The 17,379-nt window shown below is 40.0% G+C and overlaps 4 protein-coding genes across 5 annotated transcripts; all 4 read right to left on the bottom strand.

Moving 5' to 3' along the window:
- Window positions 1-321: 321 nt before the first annotated feature.
- On the bottom strand, window positions 322-1,919 carry LOC146381499 (dual specificity phosphatase 29-like). 2 transcript variants are annotated; one of them, XM_084937577.1, is made up of 4 exons: window positions 1,909-1,919; window positions 1,562-1,699; window positions 1,118-1,335; window positions 322-525 (listed from the first exon to the last, which is right to left on the bottom strand). In XM_084937577.1, exons 2-4 carry the CDS (start codon window positions 1,687-1,689, stop codon window positions 338-340), a joined length of 534 nt encoding a protein of 177 aa, XP_084793703.1. In that variant the 5' UTR covers window positions 1,690-1,699; window positions 1,909-1,919; the 3' UTR covers window positions 322-337. The 2 variants fall into 2 exon arrangements, with proteins under 2 accessions (XP_084793703.1, XP_084793702.1); XM_084937576.1 differs by lacking the exon at window positions 1,909-1,919 and having other exon boundaries at window positions 1,562-1,741.
- Window positions 1,920-3,064: 1,145 nt separating this feature from the next.
- LOC146381498 (dual specificity protein phosphatase 13B-like) lies at window positions 3,065-8,269 on the bottom strand. The gene is made up of 4 exons (XM_084937575.1): window positions 8,153-8,269; window positions 6,759-6,943; window positions 4,941-5,161; window positions 3,065-4,199 (listed from the first exon to the last, which is right to left on the bottom strand). The coding sequence occupies exons 2-4, from the start codon at window positions 6,911-6,913 to the stop codon at window positions 3,979-3,981; spliced, it is 597 nt and encodes a 198-aa protein (XP_084793701.1). The 5' UTR covers window positions 6,914-6,943; window positions 8,153-8,269; the 3' UTR covers window positions 3,065-3,978.
- Window positions 8,270-8,938: 669 nt separating this feature from the next.
- Window positions 8,939-13,057, bottom strand: LOC146381497 (dual specificity protein phosphatase 13A-like). Its single transcript, XM_084937579.1, has 3 exons — window positions 12,769-13,057; window positions 12,385-12,602; window positions 8,939-11,886 (listed from the first exon to the last, which is right to left on the bottom strand). Exons 1-3 carry the CDS (start codon window positions 12,894-12,896, stop codon window positions 11,675-11,677), a joined length of 558 nt encoding a protein of 185 aa, XP_084793705.1. The 5' UTR covers window positions 12,897-13,057; the 3' UTR covers window positions 8,939-11,674.
- Window positions 13,058-16,068: 3,011 nt separating this feature from the next.
- LOC146381496 (dual specificity protein phosphatase 13A-like) lies at window positions 16,069-17,041 on the bottom strand. The gene is made up of 3 exons (XM_084937578.1): window positions 16,899-17,041; window positions 16,602-16,819; window positions 16,069-16,476 (listed from the first exon to the last, which is right to left on the bottom strand). Exons 1-3 carry the CDS (start codon window positions 17,033-17,035, stop codon window positions 16,283-16,285), a joined length of 549 nt encoding a protein of 182 aa, XP_084793704.1. The 5' UTR covers window positions 17,036-17,041; the 3' UTR covers window positions 16,069-16,282.
- Window positions 17,042-17,379: the final 338 nt, after the last annotated feature.

The raw sequence follows: 17,379 nt of genomic DNA, 5'->3' as shown, positions 1-17,379 counted from the left end.
GAAATCTTTTTAACTTTCAGCTAACTTTAGTTTAGTGTTGACAAACCCTTTCTGACAGGCAGACTGTCTGTGCTGATCGCTCACCTGACAAAACATTTGTCTGTCAGTTCTACTTTGTGCTCTGCATGTTGTGTGTTTAAGTGTGCTATTATGAATACTGATGTATCGCTTGACTAAGCTAAGCAAAATCCCATCAAGCCAAGTTGGATTACATGGTGCTTTAATTCACTTAAGATGCGAGTGCCCGAAGCCACCCAAATGGAGCCACCAGGACGATTTCATCTGCACAGATAATGTCAACTATGAAACTGTCCCCTTTTTGGCATTATGTGCTCTACTACGTGAATAGGGATGAGTCCAGCTCGCGGAGCTGGTTCAGAAATCCAACATTTGGGAGGATGTTTCTGTGCCGGCACACAACCTCCACAGCCTCCACCAGTGTGAGCCTTTCTTTGATCATGAGGAAGGCCAGCGTAAGAGCTGCCGAGCGGCTGATTCCCCGAGCGCAGTGGACGAGCACCTTCCCTGCACGGACAAAAGGCAGACTCTAAAATAAGCTGCGAATTCTGCGGCTCGTTGGGTTAAACACAAACAACAAAGGGATTAATTACAACTGTGGGCTCAGCTCACGGTGTAACAGTCACAAAAGGTTCTTTTCACAGCAGAAATGATGACATATGATGGCACAAACACAGGTGCTGTCATAGCATTAATAGTGTTTACGTGTCCCTGTAGTAATTGCTCACAACTTTAACTCTCGTTACCATTTTAAATTGATTTTATTTCAAATTATTGTTCTAAATGTTTGTGCAATGGGGAAAAATAGAAGCCTTACATTTTTAAAATAAAAGTTAAAAATAATAAAAAATTGTGAAATTATTTTAGATTATAGAGAGCAGCTGGAGTCTCCGCACACGACCCAGAAGCAAAGGCAACTATTTATGTTTTCATGCATTTAAATATGTGCAACAAAACATAAAATATCATTATTACACATCATTTTTCAGCTTGATGATGCATCATTTTTCTATATTAGGATGTGTTGGACTGTAACATATTATTAAAGCTCAATCCTTATGTGTTTATTTTGTCATGTGTTGCTAAAATAGACTGGTACCTTTTTGGCTCAGAGCACCATGAATAAAATCAGCCGTCTCACTGAAGAAAGGGCTCAAGTCAAAATCTTTACAGTCTGGTGCTTCTACTCCGTGATACAGTATGCTGGCGTCTGCGTAGAAACCTGGCCCGGTGTCAATGTGCTGGGGGCCATCTGCAGCATTCACCACGTGTGTTATTTCCAGTTTCGCTAACAGGGTTTTATCCCGAGCTGCAGCCCTGTAAATGACACGGGAGAGGCTATAAGAAATGTCATTTTTAGCGATTTTTCTCGCCTGTGTGCAGCTCCGGAAGCATATGTGTGCAAATGCATCACCGGTGACTCAAATGTACAGATTTTATATTTGTCCCATCAGTTGGCCAAATACACTTGTTTGCAGCGACAGTTTCACAATCAGATCACCATATTGCAGTTAGGGGCCCCCAAAGTGAGAATGTCACTTACGCATCTCCGATGTAGAGGTTGGGCCAAACCTCGTTGACAGCTCCAGTGGGACGTCTGTTCTTCAACAGAAGGCTGAGCAGATCGCAGGTGGGTGGTGTCTGATACTTTGGCTCCTCCTTTGAGGTCATATCTGTATCTCTCTCACCTCAGTGTTTTTATATAATTATCACTTTCACTCAACTCAGTACACAGATAAATAACTTTGCAAGATACTTTATGTTCCAGGATGCAAATGTTGATTATTTATTACTGCTGTCCTGCTGGTGTTTCTTGCTGCAGGCTTTTGAGACAAACCAACAGTGAATACTAACCTTACTGGTGCGGCTCGCGCTGTTTTACATCTGAGCTGGATATCAGTGTTGTTTCGAGGCTGAGCCCCACTGGAACGAGACAGCTGAACATACCAGAGACTGGGCACAAGCAGTGTGGACTATTTATTCCTCAGATGACTGTGACAGAAGCCAGGCTGCTTGTGCTGTGATAAATTCGACTACTGAGCCGTTGCAGTTTTAATGGTTGTAATAGTGCAAGTGATCCAAAACATGGTGGGGAATTAATGTCAGGTTGCCACGCTGAATGAGCTCAAACCACAGTTTGAGCTCAAACCACAGTTTGAGCTATTGCAGATGGCGTTGCTGTGTCTCTTTATTTTAAATCATGTGACGAGAATAAATGAATGACTTCCTATTTTGCCTGACGTTGTCGTCAACAAACTGTTAAAGTCCTGTCTTTGATTGCATAGGTTGCTCCTGTTTTATGAAGAACACAAAGATTATATCAGCTATACTGAGAGTTGAATTTCTGGAGTGAAGGTCTGAGTCAGTATGTTAAGGATGATTTAAACTGCTGAGAGAAGCAAACCACACTGTGCTGTTGACAAGACAATCTTTAGGAAAGCGTACATTTAGTAGCTGCTTTTAAACTCTCCATCATATTTCATGAACTTCATTGGAAAACTGAGTTTTCTGATGGTAAAGTCTGACTTTAGAAAAGTTTTAAAGAAAGTTCATGAAAATACAAAATAAATTCCTCATGTTTCTGTATGTGCATTCCATATTATATAGACTAAACAAAATAATAGATGGTTTACAGGTGCAGTAGTAAATATTGGACGGGCAGAAAAAAAAGAAGAAAGAAGAAACTTTTTACAAAACTGTGTACACACTGACTGTTTTCATAGGAATTAAGAGGTTAGGGCAGCAGCCAGGTGCTGCTAATCAAATGGATTTGATTAACTGATCATCAGCAGTGCAAGCACCTCTGTAAAAGCAGGGCTTTGGCAGGCTTGTGTTAACACAATGCCACAGTCTTCTCAGCAAATTCGGTACAATGCTCGGGGAAACCTCCGGAAACTCAAGATTTACGTCTCAGACTCCACAGGGCTCGGTTAGGAAAGTAAATGTTAAACTTCATGAAGGCAAATTTTGAAGAAAGGCTGAACAAAAGTGTTTAGAAAGGTTGTCAGCAGAAAACCTCTTTTCTGTCTGGAAACCTCTGGAACAATGTCTGGTGATGTTTGTCCATAATCCACTGCAGCAGAAAACTGAACACAGCATATCAGCACAAAACTTGTTATCTATTGTGAAGCACAGTGGTGGAGGGCTGATAATTTGGGCTTGTCTTGCAGCCTCGGGACATGTACACCTTTCAGTCATTAAGCTGAGCTTGAACTCCTCTACCAAATTATTCTAAAATCAAATATGAGACCATCTGTCTGATGGCTAAAGGTTGGCTGAAACCGGACAATGATCCCAAGCACAAGAGCAAATCTACATTCAAACGGCTGAAAAAGAAAAGAATGAAAGTGCTGCGATGGCCCAGTCAAAGGGCTGTATTTGACTGTATTCGTTAAAGGGCAAGAACTGTAGCATTTGTATGACTACACTATTACACTCACTCACTGTCAAGTAAAAATTGTAGTGTAATCTGTGACTGTATAACTCACTGAGTGCAGTAACTTTTCTGTAGTTTCTCAAACACAAATGTAACTTAACTATTCTAATACATAAATGTTTGAAGTTTTGAAGCTCTATAAAGGCACACATTTTTGACTGCAGACAGGAGACACAGGCACAGATGGGGAAGAAGTTCAATAGTTAAACACAAATGTAATCTTCTTTGTGTTTTGTGTTAATTCTGATTTTGTAACCTTAAAACCTCACAGTCGTCCTTTTGTGTCATACTTTTGGGTATTTTGAGCTAATAATTTAAGCACGTTTTGTTCATATAACTTAATTGTTAATGTTTAAAAATCACTCTTCATCAGGTTATTAAATTTTCTTACCTTGAAGCCCTTTAAATACAGCTGAAGTATCTGTTCATTACAAAAACATTATCACTGTAATAGCTTTTTAACACTCAGATATGGACAGGGGTCAAAAATATTATCCAAATTTATGGACTGAAGGATTTTATTTTTACGTCCGCCCGTTGAAGCTCCTGGATAATCCCTGGCAGTGGAGCTTTGTGTCCAGTGCTCGGAGCTGCTCCAAGAACCCGTTATTGGGAGAAATGTTCCTGTTGGCGCCCACAGCTTTGATGGCGTCCACCAGAGTCATGTTCTCATGGATCATCAGGTAAGCCAGAACCAAGGTGGATGAGCGGCTGAGGCCCATTGCACAGTGGACGAAGACTTTACCTGCCAGTCAGAAGGCAGAAAATCAGACTTCCTGTGGATGATTTCAGAACGCAGCCAGCCTACCAGCCTACACGCAACCAGTGGATTATTGTTGTAAAGTTTGTTCTAAATATCTAATTTGTAACTCCTCTGTGGATTAAAAACCGTGCACATCACAGGGAGGAGTACTTCTTACTCCCGACTAAAAGTTTTCAACAATGTTGCAACAAATGTTTCTACACACGGTAATCCCTGGTTCCTTATCAGGCCTGAGGATTAGGGCGCAGAGGAGCGCGTAATTGAACTGTCTTGGCTTCTGTGTATTTCTGCCGGGGATTACTGTAGGCCCCGCCACACACTGGAGCCCCCGATCAGCCAGCATGTGAAGAAGGAGGCCTCATCTTATTACTGTCATGTCAGATACTGACTTCACTTTGCATAACGGGCCAGGCAAGCACAGGCCACAAACATAATTGTGTAATTTCCATGTCCAATAAAAGTGTTGCTTACAAATTGCCAGGGCAATCCATTTAAAACCAATTTTCCTGGCCGAGGTCTGAGCTTATGAGAAGATTACCATGGGGGAAAGATATTAGCTTGATATTATGTTTAGTGTTTGATTTGCATTTTAATGACTGATACAACTGGGGTCTGCTGTAAATGGGAATTGACTGACAAATGTTTCTCTGCCTTGGCTCGTCTTCCCCGAGTTAATGTGTGAAAACGATGAAGGATACCTTGAGCGCTGTGAGAGCGCCTCACCTGTGGGAGAGCTCAAAGCGCTCTTGATGAAATTGGCCGCTGGGTAAAAGAAGGGACTCAAGTCAAAGGATGGCATGTCAAAAGCTTCGACTCCATGATAAGTGATCGCGGTGTCTCGGTAGAAGCTGGGCCCTGTGTTCACATTGAACTTCCCATCAGCTGCATTAAGCACGTGGGTGATGCGATGAGCCTGGAGAGTCCTTTTGTCTTTGGCTGCGTACCTAAAGGGAAAAATTACAATTATCTCTGCAATCAAACTAAACAAATGATGAGGATAAAGCGAAGAAAGCTAACTCGAGGAGAAGAAGGAAGATGGCAGGCAGTGGGGGAAAATGTAGATCATTAGGTTAATTAACTGAATTGTTATAATATTACATTTTATTATGAATGATACAGAGAGACTGCACAGTGCAGTGGACAAGACGCAATCCCTGTTTTTTTCCTCTGTGGTTACACATATAGTAATGCATATAATATATCTGTCAAATGCCCTACCTTATCCTTCTTAGTTTAATCAAGATCCTTTCATGCATGATATGAAAAGTAAATATTATGTTGTGATGTGAATCTTATGTTTCACTATATCCCAAAGGTGCTCTATTGGATCGAGATCTGGTGACTGTGGAGGTCATCCGAGTACAGGGAACTGCTGGAAGCAGCCATCAGAACATGGGTACACTGTGGTCATAAAGGGGTGGACACGGTCAACAACAATACTCAGGTAGCCTGTGGTGTTTAAATAATGCTCATTTGGTATTTAAGGAGACATAACATTACACTTGCACCAACAACCTGAACGTTTGATGCGAGGCAGGATGGATCTATGCTTCTAATGATTTTTATGTCCAATTCTGACCCCACCAGCCAAATGTTGCAGCAGAAATTGAGGCTCATCACACCAGGCAATATTGGTGAGTCTGTGTGAAGGGTTGCTTTCCTGTTTATAGCAGACATGAGTGTCACCCAGTGTGGTCTTCTGCTACTGTGGTCCTTCAGGGTTCCACATGTCATGTGTTCAGAGATGCTCTTCTGCATACCTTAGTTGTAGTGAGCTACTGTTACCTTGTTATCAGCTCAAAGCGCTCTTGCCATTATATTCTATATTCTAACTCTTTGGATCAACAAGATGTTTTCTGCCTACGAACTGCCGCTCACAGGATATTTTCTCTTTTTTTGGATCATTATCTGTCAAAACTAGAGACGGTACTGTAATCACAAGACCAGCCCATCTGGCATGTCCTATGCTATGTTCAAAGTCACTTAAATCACTTTTCATCTCCATTATGATGGTCAGCCTGAACTTTAGCAGGTCTTGTTGACTATGTCTGTATGCCTAAATGCACTAAGTTGCTATGACTTGATTGGCTGATTAGATAATTGCTAACAATTAGCAGGTGTACCTAAATATTCTATGATGAAGGCAAAAACTGGCCATGTATCTAAAAATAAAAATAGACAGTATGCTACAAAACAGTATTCATAAAACAGCTACTTTCATTATTGTAAAGTTGGATGTTAGCATGTTAGCATAAGGCTACTACACACTATTCACATGGGCATTAGCACTTGGATGACTGTGTATACAGTTGTGATGAAAGCTTGTTAATGTTTTGCACATTAGTGTGATAACCAGGTGCTTTTATAAAAAAAAGATAAATTTCAATAATGTAAAAATTATAATCGTGCCTTTAATTACACATGCACTCACAATCTGAGCCCAATTAAGAGAATACTTAATTACTTTATTACAAAAGCCGGTGGAATTATATTTAAACACATTAGCCATAGTGAATTATTTTAGTAACATGTCACTCTCACATGTCTCCGATGTAGATCCCGGGATGAACCTCATCCAGATGGTTACTGGTCCCTTTTTTTGTCCACATCAGTCTCTGAAGCTCTGAAGCTGGGGGGGTTTCATACCGGCCTTCTGCCCTCTCAGGGCTCGCCAGGCAGCTGAGGCCTCTGGGCATGTCTGAATTCTCCACTTCTGCTTTTACAACCTTTCATTAAGAAAAGAAGTGGTCGTTGCCCTGAAATTTGAACCGCGATAAAAACTGAGAACTCAATAAAAGCGTATGTTTTACTGCACTTTGCCCTTTACTACACTTCAAACTTTAAGAAAGATGCTCAAAGAATTTCAGGGTTCATCTGCATTGCCCATGAATACCAACTAACTCCACTGAAATGCCTAATTGAAATGCACGCATCATCTTAGGAAACACCGAGAAACGACTGCTAAGTGCAGCGTGGGATTATAGCGAGGACCGTTAATTAGCAGGTTTCATATACAGGTCTGTAGCCTTTAAATACAGACCGCAATTATGACAATTAACACATTCCACAGTAGCAAAGGATCATATGATTGTAAGCTGACCTTATGATGCTCTCATTATTGTATCTATATAGCAGCACTGGATAGATTTATTTATTTCCAGAGATGCAGAAAACTGGCATTCAATGCCTATAAACCACTTTTCATTTGCTGCAGGCAAGTCTAACCTGTGCATTTACAATTTACACACTGAGCTCTAGAGAGACTCGTACTATGCAAACTGTATGCATTAGCATCCATTTAGGCAGGTGTGTGACTGTGCTTGAGGCTGTGGACGTACAAGCGATGTGTAGGCATTGTTATCGAAAAGAAACTAACAGCAGCCGAGCTTCTTATTTGCATTCTCGCCACGTGTGGAGACATAATGTTGCTCTCAGGGTTTTGAGACTTTTTGTCGTGTCCACAGGGATGAGTCATTGAGACCAAATCTGTTTTAGTGACCTTTTGTTTCGCTGCTGTGACATATGGAGGTTTACTCAAACATCGTGTTGCCTCTATCCATCCCTGCATGTGCATTCTTGTGTGTCACACAGAACACGTGTGCATGAAGGAAATGCTGCATCTAACGCAGTGTAAGCTTCATGCATACGATTGTGTGAGCTAAATGGTGTCTTTGCACAGGTACAACATGCGCCTCGCGTACCTGGAGGCTCTTCTTTCTCCTCATTGATCTATAAGCACAACCCTTTCCTGCCTCCCACACTCAGGGGCAGAGAACTGATTTCCCTGGTGCGCATGTTGAGCTGCAGCACTGCTTTCATACCCTCTCCCCTTAGGCTAACCTGTCCTTCCTGCTCCACTTCTGTGTAATTAAAGATGCTATGTATGGGAAAGTGCCCGCGGTTAACATGGAGGGCAAATAAAAATGGCTTTTTACCTCCTCTGGGCCTCTTCTAGGTGGTTTTATGAATTACACTTCCCTCTTTAGCCTTTCAGATGTGGTTCATCTGGATTTGTGGGCCAATTAATAAAAGAAGAAAGTATCATAATCCGTCAGGCAATGCAGTATCACAGTGAATACTACTTCACAAGTACTCTGTCAACATGTTTATCTTGCAAATAAAGCTATACAGTGCAACAAATCCACACACTTATGAATATACATCGCCTACATTTATCTGTAATCAATTTGTAAGCACACATTGTTGGTTGACACTTGCCTTGGTTGGAAACGTTGCTTTTCATGGCCTCTCTGTACAACAGCTACATGTAGGTCGACAGCACAACTGCCTGTGTTCTCCTTGGTAATCTACCCTGCAACCTTTTTTGCTATTTTAACATCTGAATCTCAGCCCAAAATAATTCTGGCACCATATTCTACATTCCTTAAAGGTTACCCGAGCTGCCAGCACAGGAGGGAGGATAGGACACGGCTTTTTCAATAGCAAGAAAATTAGATCAGAGCTGCTTGTAGCTGAGTTTAAACCTGACTTCCCTGAGCTTTCTTTCCACTTTGAACTGTGTTTGAATCAACACTCGGTCATTCGATGTAAAAAAAAGTATAGATTATGTTTTTTTCTTGGTGCAATTAAATGATAGCAAAGATTTTTTCTTAATTATATCAGCAAAAATGGGAACTTGCAATAAACCCACAATATTGACACTCTGATGAAGTTTTAAAAAGCTAAAAATATATATTTATATTGCAGAAAAATGACACAAATATAGATGGATGAGCAAATACAAACATTTCTTTGTAAAAATGTCTACATTTATTGTATGTTTTTGTAAGCACTGACAAAGTCTATATCTAGAAATTGAACGTATGACTTATAATTCTGTGTATAATACTGTACATTCTTGCTTACTGTGAATGTTTGATTCAGAGAAACATAATAATTCAAAACAGGTCGAAATCATTGGTGTCAAGCTAGATGAATGTGTGCGTACCTTTGCCTCTACAGTTGATTTCATGGGCAATCAAAAGACCTGAAACCTTTTCATGCACAGCAGTGATCAACTGCACTGCCTTGACAAATACACCAAATGAATTTCACACGCTGTGAACAGCGATGTGTTGAACAGATGCTGTTGATTGATTCCCTCTTTTCTGAGTTACCTAGAGACTCTACTAAAATGTTATGCTTTGCAAAACATGTTCCATTAGACATTTGGTCTACTCTGTTGTTGTAGAAGAAAAAACTTCTTACAAGAATGAGAAGTAAAGACTTGTCTCAGTGTTGTAAACATGCCCTGTTGTCATTTTACTTGACATTAAATTTATTTCTGCAACCAGACTCTCTTTTTGTTAAGACATAAAAAAAAACCCAACAACCTCGCTGCATTAAAAATCCCAGTTAGCAGGCTAATGAGGAGATGATGCAGCTTAGTCTATTATAAATGAAGATCACTGGATTTGGAGAAAGATAATTAAGCTATTTTCGTGCCAGCATCTGCTTTCGTTGGGCTCAAATGTCCATGAACAATACTGTGCGAAACCCTTGAGCCACCTCTCATTTTGTATATTTCGATAGGAAAACAAAATTGGTAAATTTATTGATACATGTATAAACATACATAGAGAGTTTGTGCAATTCTAACGAGAAATGTATTTGCTATCACCATCATTTTCTTCTTTAACGCAACCTAAGTCAGGCAAACTTTCTTTTAATAATTTCTTTGAGTAGTCTTCAGGAATAGTTCTCCAGCTGCTTCAAGGACATTTGAAGCTCTTCTTTGGACGTTGGCTGCCCTTTATTCTGTTCTCTGTCAAGATGATCCCGCTCTGCTTGAGGTCCAGGCTCTGAAGAGGCAGATCCGTGACTTATATTGTGTCTTTTTTCTATCCAGCTATGCTTTTACATCGGAGGTAGTGTTTTTAGGATCAGTGACATGCTGATGGTAATATTGATAATATTGGCTGAAATGAAGACACTCACTGTTGTTGTTCTCTCCTGACCTCCTCTATAAATACTGATGATTAACTAATAATCACTCCATTAGACCTGTTGCAGCTCATTGTCAGTCCAGTTCTTGTGTAATTTGGCATAACCAAGTCTTTTCTGCTTGTTTTCATCTCTTAAGAATAGTTTCTTGACAGCCACCCTTCAACTAAGACCTGAGACATGGCTTTCAGATACTGTTCATCTCATATAGATATGTGCCTGCCACTTTTTTCACCTCACTTCATCACATTTATAAGCACACACTGCACACAGTGCTCAGATTTGTCAAGTTTTTGGCTAACAGTCCTCTGGGAGACACCTTGTTGGTGCAAAAATTTTATGTCTGTCAAAATGTGCCAGAATCAACTAAAGAAATGGGAACTGGCTGTTTAGTTTTGCAACAGGCTGCTAGTAACACAGTGCCTAACCCCCCCCCAAAAAAACTTTCCTCTGAAATGGTCAGGTTCAGTGACTGAAAATGAATGAAAAAGCAGCCAATGCCCTCTCTCTTCAGAAAGCCTGGAGAATGATTGTTTGTTCCAGTCCCTTAAAAAACACTACAAGAAAGTTTCCTCCACGGATTCAAAATATGAAAAAATGTGAGGTAGTTCAACGCTAACATGCTGTAGTATTCAAGTATTATCATATTACTATCAGGCCTAAAGTTTCACGCTTATTGACAACAGCTAGCACGCTATTAGGATCTACCATATACCAGCGGTCCCCAACCTTTTTTTATGCCTAAGACCGGTTTATGTCCGACAATATTTTCACGGACCGGCCTTTAAGGTGTCGCGGATAAATACAACAAAATAAAACTAGTACCGATGCCAAAAAAAAGAAAATTTATTCATAACACACGGGAAAAGACCCAGGGAAACTGAGTTAACGATAAAAACGATAAAAAATAACAATTAAAACTGATAAAAACCCTGAGAACTATAAATTTCACACCCGAGCCTCAACTCTCATGGCCCAGTACCAAACAACTCACGGGTTGGGGACCGCGGGCATATACAATACGATGTCGGTATGCTAACATTAGCATGTTTATTTGCTACTCTTTAGCTTGTAATCATGTAGCATGTAATCTTTATGAGCCTGTATAGGCCTATGTTAACATTTGAAAATCTCCTTTAATATGAAACTTTGCTATCTATCTATCTATCTATCTATCTATGTGAGCTTGTTTAGAATGGTGAACCTCATCATAATAAAAGTAAAGACTAATGAGTGTACAGAGTTTGTCTCCTGCCATTAACGTTTGGCATTTCAGTAACATATAAATATAAAAACAAGCACTGATAGTTTATTCTGTGTGATTTGTGCAACTTTGATCTCTGTTAGTGATGTGGACAGCTGAGTCGACAGAAATTCACTCAGTCGAACCAAATTTCACGATGATGTGTCTAAACGTTTCAGTCTGGACTGTTGCACCGACAGACTGGCTGGCATCGTTATTCCCAGAAACCACCACGTGGCTTTGTGGCTGAAGATGTAAATGCCTCTTTTCACTACAGGATCCGACATGTTTTCTTTTTCTTTGTCAGTTGAAGATCCAGATCCAACAGCAAAGCCAGGAAATTTCTGTTGGGGTAGATGGCTCTTTTCTGGATCAGCTTCTGCAAAGCCTGTTTGAGTGGGAGATGATGGTAGATCATGAGGTATGCCAAAACCAAGGTCGATGACCGGCTCATTCCCATGATGCAGTGCACCAGAACTTTCCCTGAAGAACAGGCAAGATGAAGGGAGGGATGTGAAGAAAGGATTAGCGAGAAGCCTCAGACTTATTAATATCATACATGACTGCCCGTCTCACGCTGTGGTCTTTCTTTTTCCCTGCTGCGAGCTAAAAATAGTGCCTACAATTCACTCTTTGTTCATTTAAGGTCCCTTTGCAGACTGGGCCCAACTGTCTCCTTAATCCCAACCCGTCCGCTGCTTGATAGCTTCTTTGAAAAGAGCCATGGTCACATTATATACCTAAATTCTGCAAGGTAAGACTCTTATTATTACAGCTGGCTGAAAATACACTTAAAGCTGTCTTACATTGTGCTGACAGGTGACATTGAAAGGACAGCGCGGTGGGAGAATTTGAGTGGAATGAGTGGGTTTACTGTAATAAGGATTTGCAGAGTTAAATAAAAGATGTGATATACAGGGATTTGAGAAAGGAAAACTGTAGCACTTGTAATACTATATTAAAAGCCTCAAGGAGTCTTACCATCAGGTGACTTCAGAGCTTTGTGAATGAAATCGGCTGCAGGCTGAAAGTAAACATCCAGATCAAAGTGTGTCGAGTCATCTGCTGGAATGCCACAATACACAAAGTCGTTGCCATAAAAGCTTTGGTTCCCTATGCTGCCTCGCTTGGAGTGAGCAGCGTTTAATACATGAGTTATACCTAATTTCAGCAAGGCAGCCTTGTTTTGGGCTACTGCCCTAGCAAGACAAAGAGACAGAAAGAGGTTCAAGACTTGTGGGAACTCTATGCATCACAGCACAATGATTTTTATGCCAGAGTGAAACAATACGTGGAAGCAGTTATGTCAAAGAAAACAGCCTTTGCAAGGCAACCGAATCATCTGAAATAAAAGTACATACTTACACATTTCCTATGTATATGTTCGGCCACACTTCGTCAATTTGATTGAGGTGCAGCTTGCAAGAGTCCAAAAGCTTCTGCAAATCCTTCACACTTAGATATTCTTTTCTCTTGCTTCTCAGCGCTGACATTTTAAAATCCAAATCCCTTGTCTTGGATCGATCACTGGTCCAAATGTTTGTTGTTTTAAAGCGGTTCCCTGTCTTTCTCCGGCTCAAGATGATGTGTACGAGCAGGTGTTTATCTGCTATCACCGGACAGTTACCCAATTTAGTACATAACCTAGCGTGTAGTCTTACTCGTGCAGAGGGCAGAACAACAAACACTGCAGCCGGGGCTTGTGCTTTTCACACCACGGCGGGAGTGAGATTTAATAAGCCTCAAACAGATGAATCATGACATAAACGAGCGATAACTAAATGTAATTATGGGCAAAATGTTTAAGTGAAGTGATTATGCTGTGTGATAGAAAGTTCAGTGTAATTCAGCAGTTATAGAAGAGAAAGAGGGTAACAGCTTCATGCAGCTAGTTTACGCTCTGACACAAATATCATGTGAAAGCAAAGTGGAAATTGAAAAAAAAGAGAGAGAGAAAAGAGCTTTGCTGTGGGCTGTTCATGACATTAAACAGCCTCTCATACTGTGCAAATGTCTATTTTAACTCCTCTATTATGTTGCAGGTCAATTTCACCCATTTTAGCTTTAAAAAACTAATTAACTTCTCCCTCGCACCATGAAATGTAATGACTTTTCTTCATTCGGCGTCATGAATGTGTATGTAAAATGTGGGTGCAGTGGTGTGTTGTTGAATACCAGTACCAATGTTGGATGCAGAATCAGTCAATAAATGTCTCCGAGTCATTTTTAACCTGGAGACGGTTATTGATTGATAATTCAAAGTGCTGCTTCTCCTTGTTGAAGACTCTAGAGTGGTGTGAAAATGTGGGGGGGAATGCAGCTGAATATGTATGTGAAACTTTAAGAATGTGATCCATAAATGCTAGAGAAAGAGTAGTTTGACAAGCAATGTGCGATTGTGCGTTTGTTCCCCTTTGAGCTTTCTGATTGAGAAGCTCTTTTACAACCATTTTAAGAATAGTTATTCTCTACAAGAGACACTTAAGAATGAGCTCCAGACAATTCACCAGACACTAAAAATTAGCTTTTGTTCTCGAGAACAGCGGTAATGTAGAGGGAGATGTTTCTGAGCCGTTGGTGATTCAGGATTTCTGTGAAGAGGATTCTTCTTGCTAAGAGACCATTGAAATCAAAAGACTGTCAGGCTGTATATATTCACTTTCGTCGGAGGAAACCCAAAGCACATTGTCACATTCCAAAGACCTGTGTTATCTGAAAAAGATCCCCAGCCTGCTAGGTTTTGATGCACACAGCCATCACCAGCGGGGATGGAGGGAGCCCATTATACCTGAGACTCGGAGGCAAGGTTGAATCTTTATTTATTTTTTTCTCTCTTCTAATGTGCAAAAAAGTCAGGTGTGCAACATTCTGAACAGATTTCCCCATTATCAGCTGCAAGGAATGTGATACATGCTGAAGAGACACGTGAAGGCTGCTGTGCTTTGTCTCGTTAATAAGATAATGAAACCGCCACCACTTGCTGGAAATGCCAGAAAATAAAACCTTGATCCTGCTAACACTTGGTTTTAAGACGTTTTTTTTTTTTTTTTTTTAATGTGATAACAATGGAAATTCAACTGCTAAAATCTCTTGTGAGGTTTTCCAGGATGCATTTAACCAGGGTCCTTTCATCATGTGTCCACATGTGCCCTTGACAGGGATGCCATGTAGGAAAATGTGCCATTAGCAAAAGATTAAGTGTTCCTTTTTTGTCTTGTCCTTTGACATTTTGCATCACTTTGACTTGCTAATCTTAACAGTGTTTTTGTTTATTTATTATTCCTTAGCTAGCTTAGCAAGTCAGGAGTGTGGCAACAGACCGACATAATGTCTGTGCAGTGGCTCTTTGACCTTCTAGTGGCAATAAAAGTGAAGCTATCTTTATTAGCTGAATCCTCATGTTGGTGTTGTTTCTACATTATCATAACAGTGTTGGTTAAGGATCAACATTGTCTGCACATTCAGTTAGCATAAGCCAAGAAGTTGCTAATGCTGTTAAAAACTGTCACTAGCAAACCAACACGAGTAACCGAAAGCAAAGTTACCCTTATTAGCTGAAAGGTTTCACTTTCTAAAATAAAACCTTTTGTTGTTTCTATAGATGATTGTCAGGTCTAGATAGGTCTGGTATCGCCCAGACTGACCACTCAGTTAGCATTTTAACATCATTAGCGAAGAAGTTAGCTAATGCTGTTAAAAAATGTTGCTAGCAAACCAACATGAGTAACCTAAATTTGGCGGGAAACATATATACCTATACATATATTATATAAATTAAACACTTGGACGGCTTACCATTTGATCCAGGAGTGATTTTTATATTATTAAAAAATCACCATGACCATCTTATATAATGTTTTACTTTTATAGTATTCCATTTGTGCCAACAAATAATGATTATGATTTATTTTATTAGTATTATTATTAGTGGAACTGATTAAAACAATCAGCTGGAGATTTGAAGACAGAAGCAACTTTAACAACTTTAACAACTTTAAATTAAGATCTGTTTAGGCTTTCACTAAAACACATTCAAAGATAGAGTATAGACAGGATCAAAGAGCCTCATGATGATCAAGTTCATCATCTTGGTCCAATATGTAAGCATTGCTACAGTCATGAATGTCTCATCTGTAGATAACAGATGATAATGTTAATCTGTTGTTTACAGGTACTTAGTCATGAAGCACCACTTGAGAAGAACTGTGGATTTGACCTGACGATGACATTAGTTCATGAGAGTCAACAATAAAAAGTTCCTGAGGGGATCACAGTGTCTGGACAAATTTCGGTTCAATCCATCCAATAATTTTTGGAGACATTTTACCCCAAATCACAATTGTGGTAACAAAAGAAAATTTAGGACAGCTGCAAGAGAACTGCTAATATACTGATAAAAAAAAGGCTTCCATGGTGTACTTCAGGGTTTCAAAATAAAAGTTTTATGTAAGTTTTTGTACTTACCAAGAACACCCCCCCCCCCCCAAATTGAATAGGTTTAAAATGAAAACACACTGCAGATTAATTTCACCTGCAGCACATTGGATAAAAGCTTATTCAACACAACACTAAGGTTAAATAAAAACAATATCTCATATTCAGTCCCTTAAATTGATTCTGCCCAGAGGAGAGTTCATTACATTGATCTCCTATTAAGACGCGGGTCGATATTATATAGAGATGCCGCATAATTCACATCAAACAAAGCGCCAGAGTTGTGGGGGAAATACATTTGATTAGATTCCATTCCTGAAACAAACTGATTAAAGTCAAAGCACAGCATTTCCTTCAACTGACACAGTCATCAAGTCTCTCATTTGTCTGGAGAAAAAGCTGTTTTGAGGTTATGTGCATTAGAAGATCTTTATTTTTGAAGCGGTCATGAAGTCTTTTGCAGTTTCATATCCAAAGCACGAAGCTGTTTAAGGAATCCTCTGTTTGGGAAGATCCACCTGCGCTCTTTGACCTTATTGATTGCATCTAGTAGCGTGTAATTGTGGTGGATCATTAGGTAGGCCAGGACGATGGAGGCAGACCTGCTCACGCCAACAGCACAGTGGACGAGAACTCGAGCTGGAGAGGAAGGAGAAGAAAAATATCACAGTGAGCATAAAGCATGTGGTCGATAAGGGATTTTATTCTGGATGAGACGAGCGAGAGGTCGGCGGAGGCTGACATTAAACATGATGGGTATTTACCACTTGTCGTGTCAAGTGTGTTATGAATATACTCAGCAGAGGGAAAGAAATATCGAGAGAGGTCAAAAGACGGTGAGTCATCTGCAGGCACTCCATAATAATCCACGGTGGATCCATAGAAGTAGTGACTCCCCTGACAGTGCGTCTTCCCATGAGCTGCATTCACAACATGGGTGATTCCCAGCTTCCACAGACTGTAGCGATCATTAGCTACTGACCTACAAAGAAAAAAGCAATCAGTCTTTCTAACTGGTAATTATGTTGTATAAGCCATCAAGAGCAATTTTAAAGACTTACATATCTCCAATGAACAGGTTAGGCCAAACTTCATCAACATGATTACCAAACCTTTTACCTCCATACAAAATCTTCTCAAGGTCTTTCACAGAAGGAGAGGCAGGAGAAGCTGCACTATTTTCCTGCAGATTGTTCATTGTTGACCACACGCATATCCCTATGTATGATTTATTCTCTCAACATTTATTTTCAAACTGTTAAACCTTCACTGAGACCATGCTGGCAGCCACAGACAAGGACAGGTGTTGCTGTTCTAAAATTAAAACAGTGACCTACCTTACTCTGAATGTAGGCCAGCTTTACATCTCTAAATGTTTTTTTTAAAGTACATTTTATGTCAACTCATAATTTCTAATTTTATCATTTTCAGTTGCAAAAATACATATAGTTGTGGTCAGAAGTTTACACTCATTATGCTCATTATTGTCATTGTCCTTTGGGGTTTTGAATGACTTCTTTAAAGTGTTCTTTTTTCACGGTG

The sequence above is a fragment of the Perissodus microlepis genome, chromosome 8, assembly GCF_051167445.1.
Source record: "Perissodus microlepis isolate ML-2025 ecotype Zambia chromosome 8, ASM5116744v1, whole genome shotgun sequence".
In the NCBI taxonomy this organism is placed as follows: Eukaryota; Metazoa; Chordata; class Actinopteri; order Cichliformes; family Cichlidae; genus Perissodus; species Perissodus microlepis.
Note: the sequence above shows the minus strand (reverse complement) of the source record. Positions and strands in the feature narration are given on the sequence as shown.

Coding starts and splice junctions, on each gene's coding strand:
- LOC146381499 (XM_084937577.1), bottom strand. CDS start 1,689: ATGACCTCAAAGGAGGAGCCAAAGTATCAGACACCACCCACCTGCGAT. Junction 1,336..1,561: donor AACCTCTACATCGGAGATGC/GTAAGTGACATT, acceptor TGTCATTTACAG/GGCTGCAGCTCGGGATAAAA. Junction 526..1,117: donor TGGTGCTCTGAGCCAAAAAG/GTACCAGTCTAT, acceptor TTGTCCGTGCAG/GGAAGGTGCTCGTCCACTGC.
- LOC146381498 (XM_084937575.1), bottom strand. CDS start 6,913: ATGCCCAGAGGCCTCAGCTGCCTGGCGAGCCCTGAGAGGGCAGAAGGC. Junction 5,162..6,758: donor GGGATCTACATCGGAGACAT/GTGAGAGTGACA, acceptor TTTTCCCTTTAG/GTACGCAGCCAAAGACAAAA. Junction 4,200..4,940: donor CGCTTTGAGCTCTCCCACAG/GTGAGGCGCTCT, acceptor TCTGACTGGCAG/GTAAAGTCTTCGTCCACTGT.
- LOC146381497 (XM_084937579.1), bottom strand. CDS start 12,896: ATGTCAGCGCTGAGAAGCAAGAGAAAAGAATATCTAAGTGTGAAGGAT. Junction 12,603..12,768: donor AACATATACATAGGAAATGT/GTAAGTATGTAC, acceptor TTGTCTTGCTAG/GGCAGTAGCCCAAAACAAGG. Junction 11,887..12,384: donor AGCTCTGAAGTCACCTGATG/GTAAGACTCCTT, acceptor CCTGTTCTTCAG/GGAAAGTTCTGGTGCACTGC.
- LOC146381496 (XM_084937578.1), bottom strand. CDS start 17,035: ATGAACAATCTGCAGGAAAATAGTGCAGCTTCTCCTGCCTCTCCTTCT. Junction 16,820..16,898: donor AACCTGTTCATTGGAGATAT/GTAAGTCTTTAA, acceptor TTTTCTTTGTAG/GTCAGTAGCTAATGATCGCT. Junction 16,477..16,601: donor CACACTTGACACGACAAGTG/GTAAATACCCAT, acceptor CTTCCTCTCCAG/CTCGAGTTCTCGTCCACTGT.